Here is a 14,845-nt window from a genome sequence, read left to right as displayed (position 1 = left end):
TAGAATTTTCCAGAAGAGCTGGCTGCTGCCGTCTCTCCATCCATCAAAGCACCGCTCACAACTACAGGCAGCAGTAGCTGAAGGACAGAAAGTGCGGCTTGGGGCAAGCACTCCAGAAACAAAACAAACGCATGGAGGTTTTCTAAGAGCCCTATCACATTCTCAGAGCAGTATCTTACTGATGATGACGCAGATCCTAGGAAACCACAAAATGCAAAGCCAGGCCACCCAGGGGGCCTCTCTCCATCTGCGGGTTAGTTCAGAGCCCCTGAGGGTTACTTGGTGAGGGTTAAGTGTATTAATAATATCCGTACTGTCCGGTACAGGGTAAAGTGTTTAATTTGTGCTCACTGCTAGCTATTATTATTTTTATGGCCTTGCATGCAGCCACGTTCCATATTTGTGCTACTCCCACGCTCCTGAAAGTGTCTGGGTGTGCAACCCCTGTTTTAAATATCTAATCCAGCTACTCTGGGTCACTCAACTCAGACACCCTCTCCTGTCTTTCCGCACCTTGTCTCCCCAGCACCACAAGCCATGTCTTTCATCTTTATTTCCTCATATTTCTGATCCTCATAATAACTTTTAAGGAAGGTGGATTTATTCCTATTAGGTAAATGATGAAACTAAGGCTCGGAAAGGCTAAGGACATTCCTAGTGTCACATAGCTGGGAAGGGCAGAGCTCAACTCAGAACGCACGCAGGCTTGTCTGCCCATTTTCTCTCCACACCTGGACTCGTGGCAGCTCCCGAGAAGTGGAAACATTTGGCAGCCCTCACCTTTATTCCAACATGGCAAGTACTGGGATGAGCTGAGTGACATCTGTCCCTTTTGATGAGATCTAGGCCCATACTTTTCCAGAGACCTCACCACTCCCTTTTGTTGCTTGGTTGCTGATGCTGGGGGTTCGCTGACACTTATTATGTGTTTGTGCTGTTGTTTTCTCGGGCATACAGAAATATTCTCTATACTCATGTTCCTATCAAAACTGGGAGGATGAAAGACTCAAAGTGCTTGAGTTTCACCTCAAATGGGAGAGTACATATTTCTTCACAGAAGCAAACACTAGCAGATCCTGTTCAGCAGATAAGTAGGCACTTGGCCAGTTTGATTCATCTTAATATCTGCTCGCGCCCATAGGCCTGTAAGTTTCTGCCTTCAGGTTAAAAACGAAGTGTGCGTTTCTCTGGGTTGAAATAAAAAGAATAATTCCTGCCAGGTGATGGGTGATGCTTGTGTTGGGACCCTGAAGCTAGTGGGGCACTGGACCCCAGTGACAGCCATGATCCTCACCCAAGTGTGCCCTCTCTCAGCCGGCCCCCCAACATGCTCTCCACTGCTCCCCGTTACAGAGCAGTCGCCGGAGCCATGACCAAGGTGGTGTCTGCAGGCAGGGAGGGAGGGAGGAAAGCGATCTGAGTAGCACCAGTGAGATCCAGATGCTGCCCAGGGCCTATAAGGCCTCTGTCCTATTTGTCTGCAGGGAACGCATGGGTGGGAGCACGGGGAACAAGAAAGAAACAAGGTGGTACAGTCCACTCTCTTTATAGGCAAGCATCCCTAACCAGAATGTCCAAAAGTTTTTGAGAGCTGATATGATGCCACAAGTAGAAAATTCCACACCTGACACCTTTGCTTTCGGAAGGTTCAATGCGCATTAACTTTGTTTCATGCACAAAATTATTAAAAATATCGCACAGCTACCTTCAGGCAGGCTGTGTTTACGGTGTATATGAAACTAAGTGAATTTCGTGTTTCGACTTGCCTCCTAGCCTCATGACATCTCATTGTGTACACACAAACATTCCCAAATCCAAAAATGTCTGAAATCTGAAACACTTCTGACCCCACGCATTTCAGATAAGGGACACTGAAGCCGCACTCGCAGTAGTTATTTCGTACACAGTTGCTGGAAACATTGCATTAGTGAATACCAAAGCGTTGCTTTTTGGGGAAATACAAGTTTAGGGTCCTGTGAGCCTCTGGTCTCCACATTTTAATCAACCTATCAACATATAACCTTATATGTGTGCTTCTGTTTAAAGATACCTTATTTCACACATATGGCTGATCCATAACGTTGAACTCATGACCAGCAGCACTATCACTCAAGCCTGTAACAAAACTGCTGTCACGCACATGTCCTCTGGGAGACACATCACAGCCTTTGCACACTTAGGATGGCTAGACGGCCCTTCAGCACTGTGTCTGGGGGATGCATTTTAAACAGCAAAATCACCAACAAAAACCGCAAACATGCAAAACACATGGCACTGAATATAATGCAAAAGGACGCTGGCTGACAGCATGAGAGGTGACAGAAGAAGGCAGAGCATGGCCTCACTTGACCCCAGCTGGGGACATGGGTGTAGGTGACTCCGTTTTTTTTTTTTTTTTTTTTTTTTTTTTTTTTTTGCTGTTCTGGGCATGCCCGAGAATGACAAAGGCATGAAGAGTCTTGACTTTGGACTTACACAAATTTTAGCGAATTCTCAAATATGGAATCCATGAATCATGAGGATAGACTTATTTCCCTGGTTTTCAAGGCAGACCTGAACTCCGGGGCCAGGAGGCATGAAGTTTGGGGTGGGGTAAGGGAGAGGGGCTAAAGAGAAGAGTGCCCCCCTGGGGATGAGATGGTAAAGAGCCTCCCCTTCTGTGCTGCTACCTCTGCTAGGGGGCCCGGAAGGGAAGACGAGGAGAAGCAAGCCTGCCTCACACTAGCATGATTGCAGGTGGACCCAAGTCTGAATGCCAGCTCTGGGACCCATTAGCTGTGTGGTCTTAGAGAAGTCACAGAAACTTTTTGAGCCTTGGCTTCCTCACCTGCACAAAGGGGACTGTGAAGCCAGCGCTGGACGGGTGGGTGAAGACTCAGTGAGACAATGCGTGTGAGGCGGGCAGCATGGTCCCTAGCTCAGGACAAGGACTCTACTGGTGCACCAACATTGTTCTCATTACCTTTATGACTAGGCCCAAGCCTAGTCAGGCTTAGGCAGGGAGAGGGTTAGGATGATGTGCATCTCTGGCAGCGGAGAAGCCAATATAGGCATGTAGGTCCTTGCCTAGGCCAAGGCATGGTCAGACCCACGGACTCCTAGACGGAAACCCACTGTGGGAAGCTGCTGGCATGTTCACTCTGATGTGTATCACCCATGATTCCATTTGAAAACAGACATTTAACTGTCACCACACAAAAATTGCCAAAGAGCATAGACCTTAGACACCTGTGCCACATCACTAGTCCTTACCTGAGTCCTACCCACCAGCCCTGGGGTAGCTGTTGGATGGGGTGTAGGGGTGGGGTGAGCAGAGGGTCCAGGGCGGGGTCAGGGATGGTGTGGAATGCTTGCCCTGTATAACACTCAACTAAAACCATGAAGCATCACTTTGGTCTGTGTCTACGTGTCTTGTTTCTTAACAGAGGCCACAGCGGGGCTGAGGAGGAGGCTGGGAGGGGCTGGAGCAGAGGCTGGGGGAGAGGCTGGTCCCCTGGTTCCTCTAGTCTAGAACACAGGCTCTGGCTAGAGAACAGAGGCTGCTGCTAAGTTCCTGAAGTTGACTTACATTTTCCGCAGGTTGGGCAACTTCTTGAAGATGCCAGTGGCCTCCAGAACAGATATCTCATTGTCATTCAGTCGCCTGTGTAGGAAGCAAGAAGATGAGTGGTAGGTTAACTGTGGACAGGGCCCCTCCTGGCACCCCCCATGGCTTTGGGTGCATTGGCGCCTGAACCTCACACTCAGTGAAGGTCCACAGAGCCATTGGAAGCTTTGACATCAGTCCCATTGACAGAGGGGCCCAGCAGCTGGGGGAGGCATATGCAGTGCTGCTTCCTCCTTCTCCTGGAGGAAGCCTCCTTTGGCTGGGGTGTAGGGGACTTTCTGAGTACTCCGTGTGGGCATGCGTTGTTTTCAGCACCCATCAATTACCAAGTATCTGTTTTCATTTTGTGGACATACCAATGACAACTTAAAACCCCCAGGAAGGTTTCTCCAGGGTCTCCCAATCCTACAAGCCCTTCAGTTCCTTCCTAAGTACTTCCCTCTACCCGGAGCAGCTTGGGAACTTCACAGGTGTTTAGGGAGAGCAGCAGGGCAGGGAAAGGGGCCTTGCTGTTTCCTCTCATGACTTGTGAAGTTAGAGAGAACAACAACAATAAGAATAATGAAGACCACTACCACTCATCCAGGGCTTACTCTGTGCCAGGATTCAAGGTGAGTTCCATGCTTGCATTCTCTTTCTTGGTCTCCCCAACCACCCTAGGAGGTAGGCATTAATTATCTCCCCCATTTGACAGCTAAGAAACTGAGTCTCAGATCCGAGGAGCAAATGGCCTAATCTTAGGAAGCCTGCCAGAGTCAGGTGTCAGTCAGCCAATGTCTGTCAGTCCCCACATGCTGTGCTTTTGTCCTCCACGAGGCTGTAACTTTAAAAAATTTTTTTTAATTAAAATTTTTTTTTGTTTCAGAGACCAGGTCTCACTCTGTGGCCCAGGCTGGAGTACACTGGTATGATCATAGCTCACTGCAGCTTCAAATTCCTAGACTCATGTGATTCTCCTGCCTCAGCCTCTCCAATAGCTGAGACCACAGGTGCATGCCACTACCATGCCCAGCTGCTTAAATTTGTGTGTGTGTGTGTAGAGACCGGGGTAGGGGAGTGGGGTCTTGCTATGTTGCCCTGTATTGAACTCCTGGCCTTAAGTGATCCTCTTCCCTTGGCCTCCCAAAGTGCTGGGATTACAGGCATGACCCACCATGCCTGGCCCTGCTATAATTTTTTAGCTTTTTTTTTTTTTTTTATAAACCCACTGATCCCTTTATTAACATGGCTATTGGAGGCTCAGATATATTTAATCATTCTAGTTGTTTTCTCACTTCGCTACAATTCTTTATTTAGCACCCAACTTTCTGGTTTTACTGTAAGCTCCATAAGGGCTGGCAGGGACTACCTGCTCTGCTCTGTTGTAGAAACTGGTGGGCTTAGCATGATGCCGGCTCACAGTGGGTGTTCAGAAAATATGTGTAGAGCGAACATTTGCAAGCAAGCTGTCCACAGGAGATGCCTGGGTATCTGCCTTCAGACCAGTATGGGAAAGACAGCCAAGAAGCACTACTGAGCCAGGAAGGGGTTACCTCCAGGAGACCCTGCCCACGCTGGCTCTGGGTGACTGGTGTGTGGGGAGGAGTAGGGAGCTCATGCCGAGGTTGGACTTACAGGTCGGTGACGTATTCAGGGAGGTGGCTTGGGATGCGGGCCAGCTTCTGGTTGGAGCAGTCCACAATAGTGCCCTCGCAGCGGCACTTCTCGGGGCACACGAGGTCCATGAAGCACTCACTGCTGAACCTGCTGCGGTAATCCTCAGAGCCTGGGAGGGCCAAAGAGGGGATGTCAGCGTCACCCGAGTTCCATGCAGAGCCCCAGGTTGTGGGTAGTGGGGTTGGGGGACAGAGATGGGTGAATGAGTTGGGGGGCGTTAGGGGTCAATTAACAGACATGGCATTGCCTTCACTATATGGCCACCTTGCTGGTGCTTTCCCTGCCCCCAGCCTTACTGCCTCCTTCCCATGGATCTTTGTTATTCATCACCATCCTCAGGGAGACCAGGCTCAAGATCTGTGGGCCCTTATGCTTTTGGGGGTCACAGAATTCAGTGTACAGAATTCAGTCTACAATTTTGGGGAGGGGGCGCTACCTGCTCCACGACTCCTATCATTCAGGGACCCTCTAAATGTTCATGAAAATCCAAATTACAATGCCGGACATGGTGGCTCAAGCCTGTAATCCCAGCACTTTGGGAGGCCGAGACGGGTGGATCACGAGGTCAGGAGATCGAGACCATCCTGGCTAACACAGTGAAACCCCGTCTCTACTAAAAAAATACAAAAAACTAGCCAGGCGAGGTGGTGGGCGTCTGTAGTCCCAGCTACTCGGGAGGCTGAGGCAGGAGAATGGCATGAACCCCGGAGGTGGAGCTTGCAGTGAGCTGAGATCCGGCCACAGTACTCCAGCCTGGGCCACAGAGCAAGACTCCGTCTCAAACAAACAAACAAACAAAAAGAACGAAAATCCAAATTACAAGATTTTGATAATGCTTTGATGGGGACTATGCCAGTGGTAGGGACAAATTATGGGAAGGGGTTGCAAACTCAGGGGCCTTTATTACCCCAGCAGGTAATAAAATGAGTACAGGCCAAGCACACAGCAACAAATGACCATCGACACTTGGTTGTAAGATTGGGAAGACAACAATGAGGGTTGGGAACCTGGGGAATTGGAGACCCAGCCTTAATGCTTGGAAATTTGGCTCAGGGTTGCCTGATGTTGCTTTTTGTTTTTGTTTTTTAAAAAGAGAATCCATATAAACAATATTGGCAATAAATTTCAACTTAAAATACTGTGAAGATGAGCAAAATGTATCTGAGGGTCAGATTTGGCCTCTTTTTCAGAGCACATTCTATGTAACTATAGTGAAAGGCGAGTTCTGATGAGCTAAAAGTTGGAGCTGAGATTTGCTTTTTTGAAAAGGAATTTCTCCCAAAGTTGCACAGTAATGGTAACGGGACCGACAACGTGGTGTCTCCGAGAGATGCCTCGGGGAGTTGCCTCAGTGATCACAAATGATCCCTGGGCACCTGGGCAAACTTCAGTGAGACCTTGAATCATGCTGGTGGGAACTGAGGGAGCTCTGGTTCTCCCACCAGACATAAGCTTATTGATGGGGCCGGGTGTCCTTCATCCTGTCACCCTCAACATTTCACTAGCACAAGGCAAGGCACAAAACAAGAGATGGGTCCACATTGGTCCAATGCACAAGTGGGGTGTCATGAGCACCTGCGTGTCCTCTACATGAGTATTGAGAAGTGTTTCAGAGAATGTAAACATTATTTGTTTGCTCCACTAGGTGAGGCAACTTGGTGGTTTTATTTGCATTAGGAGCATTAGCTTTTCATGGATTTTAGCAGAAGGGAGCACAGGCTTGTTCAGGCCTTGGCAACTTACTAGTCTCAGTCTCTCTCCATGTAAAATGGGAATCAAATGACTGCCTTTATCTTCCAGGAGCTGTTGCGCAGATGGAAATAAGATTAAGGAGGTGGAGAACCTCAGGAGTTGTATGGATGCTTGTGACTCTAGCACTGTTTTTTTTTTTTTTTTTCCCTACAACCTGGCAGAACATTTGGCAGCTCAGAGGCTGTGAAAACATGAGTGTAGCTAGCAGTAACAGTGGTCATTTACTGAACATATACTGAGCCGGACACTATTCTTCCCATTTCAGATGAATGATCTCATTTAATCCTTGCAACACTCTGAGGTTAGGATAACTCTATTTTATAGGCAAGGAAACTGAGGCCCACAGGTCACTCAGTCTGGGCAGGCTCCTGCTTGGCTCCACGTGGTTAACATGTTTTGCTGCAGACGTGCTTCTCCCCAAAGGTTTTCCCAGGTCCCTGTAGGAATGATCATATAGCCAGACTTGGTGCAGGTGGATTGAATGGGGTATTTTTCCACAGTGGGCTATGGTGGGGCAGGACGCAGATCTCTTCCACCCTCTTAGTTGTGCACACCTCGTATGATATCCCTGTGGTAATTCCTGATTGCGAATGAACTTGGTGGGTCTCTGATTCTGAAGTGATACTACCTACCTAAGACAGGGAGTCAGAAGCCTAGACCTGTCCTTTCCTTCTCTGCTCTCTCTCCATCCCCATTCCTCCATCTCCACTTCTACCCCTAGGCTTGTGTGAGCAAAATCTGTGGACACATCCCCACAGTTATTCAAGTGGCTTCCTGGTTCAATTATGCAAATCTCCTGCCCTTAGCTTGCCAGCTTCGTTCCACTTGGTAACTTTGACCTGCACCATTTACTTCCAGACCCATCAGCATGCCGAGTCCTGGGCAAATTTCATTTTGCAAATCCTGTTAGATGACTACCTTCTCTTGTTCTCTGCACCAGTGGATCCACAGAGTGATGGCACGAAGGGGCATTACACACACATACAGAGATTTTTCCTTCACAACGTGTCTATATTGGGATCCTTGCAAAGCGAAGGAACCCTGACTGCTGATTAAAGGCAGGAAGACAGGAGGAAGCAGAGTTTGCTCTTCAAGGCGATGAGCCTGAAGGCGTGCACCGGCTGGGCTGTGGCTGGGGACAGCCGCCTATTAAATGCATTTTCATTTTAATCAAGGTGAGAGCAGCCTGTAGTTAGCAGGAATCGCTCTCAGTAGTATAGTTAGATTATAACTGGTGGACCTCTGCAATGGAGCCGCTGACCCATTTTAATGAAATGATTTTGCAATTAGATTCGATGGACTAATGTGTTCTTTCCAGCATTTTTTTCCCCTGCTGTTTTTGTTATTGCCCTGGTTTGTAATAACAAGGGGGTCGGAACGTGATATTTTATAGAAGTGGGAGCCAGAAATGTTAATAACGGCGTATGTACATAACCGAAAAACTTCGTTCCCCAGTCAGAGCCAGCCCGAAATGCCATCTCCATCACTTCATATTTCATTACCGAAACTACCCAGGGTTTCTCGGAGCCATTTGTTATGCCTAATGCTCATAACTACCCAAAAGTATTTTTAACTTTTCCAGAGCTTTAAAAGTCAATTTCAATCTCAATGCATATTTGTCACTGCCAGAAATACTTAGTAGTAGAGGACCAACTGCAATAGGCTGTTGCTTCTTCTCTTTGGGGTGAGTTCAGACAGAAGGGATCCCAGAGGATTTGAAGAAGGGCCATAAAACTCAACCTCGCTGAAACCGGCCTTGGAAGAGCTGATGTCATCTGGCCTCTTGCCTGCTCCTGCCCCTGGAGCCCTCCTCCCCTTTCGCGGGCAGCTCAGAACAACGACACTTGGTATGTGATCACAGACAAGCTTTAATAGTCGGGGGGTGGGGGTAGGAGGTAGAAATTCATAGCAACACAATTTTATTATACATCCCTGCCCTACAGCCACTTCCCAGGAGGAACACTTGTCACATTTGGATGACCAGGGGTATGGGACAGGTAGGGAGCCACGCTCCCATGCTTTGAATGGACTTGGTTGGGTTGGGATCAGAGGCCAGCACCAGGTCCAGGATGGCTGCTGCCATCAACAGTATGCATTTTGTATCATCCTTTGGGCAGCCAGTTTGCTAACTGGGAGTCATAAATTCATTGTTATCTGATCATCACGACCTTGCTAACTCATATGTCCAGAGCTCTCCTCCCTTATTCCCAATATCCCTAAGATGAGGGGAATAAAGGAAAGGAGGAAAGAAGCAGAAAGAGGAATTGGGGGGAGCATAAGACCTGTCAGGCCTCATCAGCTTGAAAAGACAGTGACGTGAATAAGCAAAGGTTCATAAGTGATGAATGATTCAGGAGAACACGGCCAGGCACACAGACATCCACTCATGGGCTAGGCTGGGGGGACCAGCTGCCAGTGGCTGGAAGATGCCAACTGTTTTACTAGGAGTTTGGTCACCGTTGGGCAGGGAGCTGTCCTAGTAAGCTATCCCCATTGGAGTCTATTACGAGTGCAGCCATCTGCCTGAAAACAGAGGGAAATACCCACGGTCTGAGGCTGGCACTGCCTCATCACAGCCTGTGGCTGTGGGGCCAGTAAAGCACTGACGGAAGGGCACCATTATGGACCCACTCCCAGAGGCCTGGTCCCAGCCATGTTGGGGGCAGTGCCGAGGGCCTCAGAATGCCCCTCTCTGTAAGGTGGGAAAGGGAACTTCTCCAGGCTCAAGGATTTGCTCTGCGTTAAATGGGATCCTTGTATGTCCATGCTGGAGAGGAAGAGCCATTTGAATAATGCTTGCTTACTCAAGTTCTTTCTACTAACAGATGAAAGTCTGAAAGGGAGAGTTTAAGCAAATTTCAAGTCCCTATCAAATCAAGGTTTTTAAATTTTCTAATTCAAGGGAATGGGGTTGTCCACAGCTGGGAAGGTGGATATTACAGCAGTACAGTGCAGCCACTCTGGAGTCAGATGACCCTGGGTAAGTTAGTTAACCTCTCTGAGCCTCAATATCCTCACCTGTAAAATGGGACTTTAGATTTTGTGTACATTAAACAAGGTAATAATGTGGAACAGTTCACTGCCTGGCCTATAGCAAGCACTTAATGTATGTTAAAAAAATCACTCAGCAACGGCTGGGCTCCTGGGTCTGAGGGGTAACCTCAGATAGAGGCAGTAATAAGAGTCACACCTCATGATGGGGGCCCAGGGCTCAGCTTCTAGTTCTGAGCTGGGCTAAGGTTCCCACCTTAGCTCTCTCTTACAGGATAGGACAAAGACTCCAGGATAGGAATGAACAACACAATCTTCTGGTTACACTGGGTCTAGGATTTATCAAGAAACAAGCAAAATAAGAGGTACCAAGATCCCTCTCTTTATTATCAGAGATAGCAGGTTTCCACATCCACACACACTCCCCTCCCCTGAAACAGAATTAGCATCAGGTGAGGAGCCCAGCACCTCCATGTTAACTGTGCTTTGCAGGTCACAGAAACACACTGGACTTTAGGTTTCATGGGGTTCAGGGACAGCATTTTCATAAAACATGGGAGTGAGGTTCAGAAGGAACCTCAGGTTAAACCAAAGTCTCAGACTCACATGAGTTCACCCATTCTCAAGCTCACATTCCTTTCAAATAAAGTGAATACCAATAAAGGTGGTGGTGGGAGGGGCAGGGGGTCACAAGTAGTAGTAATTCCCCTTTGGGTTAGCTGCCACTTGGAAAAATGACCTTGGGTTGGGACTCTCCCATGAAACCATGGGGCATATGCCTTGGGTATACTTGTTCCTTTCCAATGGAAGAAGAGACACAGTAGTTTCGGAGCTTGAACCTAGTTATTACTCCTTGTCTGGCATCTAGACTAGATTTGGGGGAGGGTGACTCCATTTTGTGAAAGAGATGTGGATACAGATCTTAGCTGGGCCCCATGGTGCTTCTCCAGACCCATTTCCCACTGTATCTGCATCCTTCGAGACTCCTACCCTCCTGCCCTTGGTGAGTTGAGACTGGGAGAGGTGGGTCTGGCAGGTGGTGGGCTGCGGTGCTCCAGAGCAGAGGAGAGGTGTCCAGCGGTGGTGGCGGCGGTGGCGGGCCATGCTGCAGGAGAGCACGGTGCTTTCCGCGGTGCTTGACAGAACCATGTTCCGTTTCCATCGTTCCACCACATGGTTAGATCAAGCACAAAGGAAAGCCCCGCAGCGACTGGTCAGAGTCAAGGTCAGGAAGCAGCGTCAGAGAGAGGACAGGAGCGCTCAGAGGAAGCAGCGTGGAGAAGCGGAAGCCGGAGCAGGCCCCCACTGAGCGTGATTAGTATCAGGAGTGGGGTTCCACTGGAACACTTCTGAAGATAGCAGCCCTGCTGCCCTTGTGCCCCACCCCAGGGGAGACACAGTAGGAAGGGAGAAGAACAGGAGGGAAATCACTGGATGCCCATACTCTGGAGCTTCAGGGCAGCATGGTTCCTTCCCAAGGAAAGAAAGAACACTCAGACATCTGTGATCCTATCACATGCCTGAACTGAGCTTCTACACTCCAGTCACACCAGTTAGTCTGACAAGACATTAAACTTAGCAAAGCATCTTCTGCATGCTTTACAACATAGGCCCAATCCCCCCAACAGCTGAGTGGTTCCATCACAGTCGTTCTAGCCCCTTAAATCAAGAGACAATCCACAGTTCCCAACGGTCTAGCAAACCTTCAATGCTCTTCTTTAGGAAAAAGCCGCCTTTGACATTCCACAATTCAGGAGTCTCCTTGATATCCTTTGGGGTCACCAGAAATGCTCTGGCTGATAGATACTTATCCCAGATCATTTGAGGTTTAATAGAGGAGTAGTGTGGTGTCAAAATAAAATACATCTCTCTAGCCAGAGAGAAAGACAGGAAAACAAATGGGGCCTTAAGGTTTGGACTGAGGAACCTGCAATCACAGTTGTTGAGAACACCGACTTTCACAGAGATGGTGGCCAGTGCACCTCGTGGTGAAGGGCCTCTTTCAGACTAAGAGAAGGAAGGAAAGGGAAGCCAAGGGATGAGTCTGAGGGAAAGACACTGAATTCTGGGATCCTTCTTGACCTCTTCCTTGAGTGGAAATTATGGGAGTGAACAGGATGAACTAGTAACCACTGTCAGGATGCCAAGGACCCAGGTGAGGGTATCCAGTTTTTATAATCCTATCTGTGATAGATCAGGGCCAGTTTCCATGCACCTGCTGACTTGGGACTTCCTCCCACTTGGCATTAGGCTGTAGATGTGCTTCTTGAAGAAACTGGAGCTAAGTCCAGGTGACTGAGATCCTCCCTGCCTCACCTCTGACATGAGAACCAGTATCAACATTCTTCCACTATGTGTTTTTGGGACTGGGCATATCCTCTAGATGATCTCAGCATCTCGACGGTGCATAGGTTGTCTACCATGATGGACCAGTTAGGAAGAGCCAGCCCACAGCTCTGGGTCTGGCCTCTTCTCCTTCCTAAGCTCTCCCATCACATGCACTAGAGTCAGCCACTAGAATCTGGACTCCACTCCACTTTGACACCGAGACATGCAGGGTTCTGTGAACACTGTGGTTCTGGGACTTCAAATTTAAGTTTGATTAGGACCCTGGTACCAGAGCAGGGGAAATCCATCTTGTTCCTGCAAACCCCAACCCTCACCAAGCCTTAAAATCTAATTTTCTTTCTACAAAAAGAAATGGAGGGATTTGTAGGTAAATTATCAAGAGTCTTCACAGTATGTCCGAAGTCCTGGGTTTCAGATCTTGCCCTGAAAATAATACTCTATATCTTAGATAAGATTTTTCTGCTGTGCAGACCTCAATTTACCCATCTCTAGAATAAACTGGATGGCCTCTAAGATCTCTAAAAATTCTGTAGTTCATTGAGAGCTGTCTTGCTGTTTGCCATCTTTGGACACATTGTGTCACCACCCTCCGTACTTTTCAACAAGAGAGTTTCTTCTCACACAAAGTGGGGAGGCATAAGGGAAGACAGACAGCACCCTACAACTGCCAAGTGCTCCTGGGGGTAGGCTTGGGGTCCCAGGCAGCCAGACGGAGCCTTTTCAGGAGGACTTAATCTGATGGTCAGATTACCCCAGCCGGCAGCATCCAACCCTAAACTGATGTTGCTGCCCAAGGCGGTGGATGCAGCTGATAGAGAGGCAGACATAGGCAGCTGGGAAACCAGACGCCCTGCCTAAGGAGGGGCAGGATGTGTTATGGAGCAGCCCTCAAATTGCCTCCTAATTACATCAGCTGTCTTTTCAATGGGGGTGCTTTTAGGAGAAAGTAAAATGCAGAGTTATTATCTGTCACATCCAGTCTGTGTCACCTGCCCCCCTTCTTTCTTCTGGAGCTTCCTGGAAACACAGAGCTTTAGATCTTTTTTTCCCCCTCCAAGGCCAAGGCAGGTCTGGAACCCCGTGTTTCTCAAAGCCAAGGCCTTTGGAGCTCAGCAGTCATGCTTTCTTGGCAATGACATAAAATAAAAGCATATAGAGTGCTACGTGTCAGGCTCATGCTAGCTCCAAACATCTCTACTTTTTAGGAATAATCTTTCTGCTTAGCATTGGTTTTTTTTTGTTTTTTGTTTTTTTTTTTAAAGGTATCTTAGAGTCAATCCAAGAACTCGGCTCCTTCTCCCTGTTTCTTTTGTAAAATGTTCAACCACCCCTCCCCCACATAGGAAAAGCAGCCAGGATCCTGCAGGTAGGAAGATAGTGGCAGAGCTAGAGTTAGAACTAAGTTCTGCTGCTTCCTAGGTCCACTTTCTATTTTCCTTTTCTCCTACTTAGTTCTTTCTGTAGCCCCACTCCCATCTTGCCACCCCCAACCACAGTCATGCCCAGAAAATTGCCAAGACTGTGTTCCTGGGGAGACACCAGTCCTTGGATCCTGCACTCTTTCCCTGCTGTGCCATGCAGGGCCACAACATCCATCTAGGGTCCAAGGTATTAACAGGATACTTATGAGACCAAAGGGTCAAGGTTGGCAGATAACACCCTGCCCTCCTCTGGCTCTCACTGCCCTTCTTTTTGGGTACCACTGCTTGGCAGAGCTAATTAACTCAACCCTGGTCAGAAAGGGATAGGAATAGAGGCCCAGGTTGGCGTGAGTCATGAGGAAAGGCCCTGGGGAAAGGACGATTGTGCCTTGGGTGAGATTTTCGTTCCAGAGATGTTGCCAGGCCCAGGAAGGAACCTGAGGACAGTGTTCAGGGAGTGGGTAGGGGTGGGAACATAAGACCAGGGAAGGAAGTCATCCAAACAGCTGATTGTCCTCCCCAAATACTCCTTCTCTCCTAGATGCTGTGTGGTGTGAGGAGCAAAATGAACCTGAGGTTTAGTCCTGCCTCTGCTGTTTGCTGGCTTGTGAACTTAGAGTGCCCCTTCACCTCTAAGTCCTCAGTTCCCCCTTCCATAGAGCAAAAGGCTGTCCTACTGACTTCTGAGAACCACTGGAAGAAGCAAATCAGACTAGAAGCCCCCAGCACCATGCTCATCACAGGTGAAAGATGGCTCTTGTAAGTGACATCATTATTCTAGGGAAAGGAAGTTGGTACTAACTTTTCACAGTGCCACAAAGTCTCTGTATTATCTCCAAGCCCTCCCAAGGTATTTGTTTCTGTTAAAAAACTTAATGAGCTAAAGCTTATCATTCTGGAGACACAGACTAAAGAATTTGACTTAAAGGACAAGAAGATGTTGTTAAGAAGCACAAGTCTGCCCACTGGTCTTCTCCCAGTGACCTCTCCCCACGCTGGCATTCTCCCCTGGGAAGACTCGCCTGCATCAGAAGCTCCTGGGCAGGGGGAGGAGCACTGCTCTTGCTGC

At 48.4% G+C, this 14,845-nt stretch overlaps 1 protein-coding gene across 5 annotated transcripts in view; it reads right to left on the bottom strand.

The window, feature by feature from the left end:
* SLIT3 (slit guidance ligand 3) overlaps positions 1–14,845 on the bottom strand; it is a 630,484-nt gene that overhangs the window by 90,103 nt on the left and 525,536 nt on the right. For 4 of the 5 annotated variants that reach the window (XM_023218903.1, XM_023218904.1, XM_023218902.1 and 1 more), the window contains 2 exons: positions 5,222–5,372; positions 3,569–3,643 (listed from right to left, as the gene is read on the bottom strand). In XM_023218903.1, the coding sequence (XP_023074671.1) occupies positions 3,569–3,643; positions 5,222–5,372 (226 nt within the window). Of the gene's footprint in view, positions 1–3,568; positions 3,644–5,221; positions 5,381–14,297; positions 14,314–14,845 lie in introns of all 5 variants that reach the window. The other variant, XM_023218901.1, reaches the window with a different exon arrangement.

The sequence above is a fragment of the Piliocolobus tephrosceles genome, chromosome 4 (genome assembly GCF_002776525.5).
Source record: "Piliocolobus tephrosceles isolate RC106 chromosome 4, ASM277652v3, whole genome shotgun sequence".
In the NCBI taxonomy this organism is placed as follows: domain Eukaryota; kingdom Metazoa; phylum Chordata; class Mammalia; order Primates; family Cercopithecidae; genus Piliocolobus; species Piliocolobus tephrosceles.
Note: the sequence above shows the minus strand (reverse complement) of the source record. Positions and strands in the feature narration are given on the sequence as shown.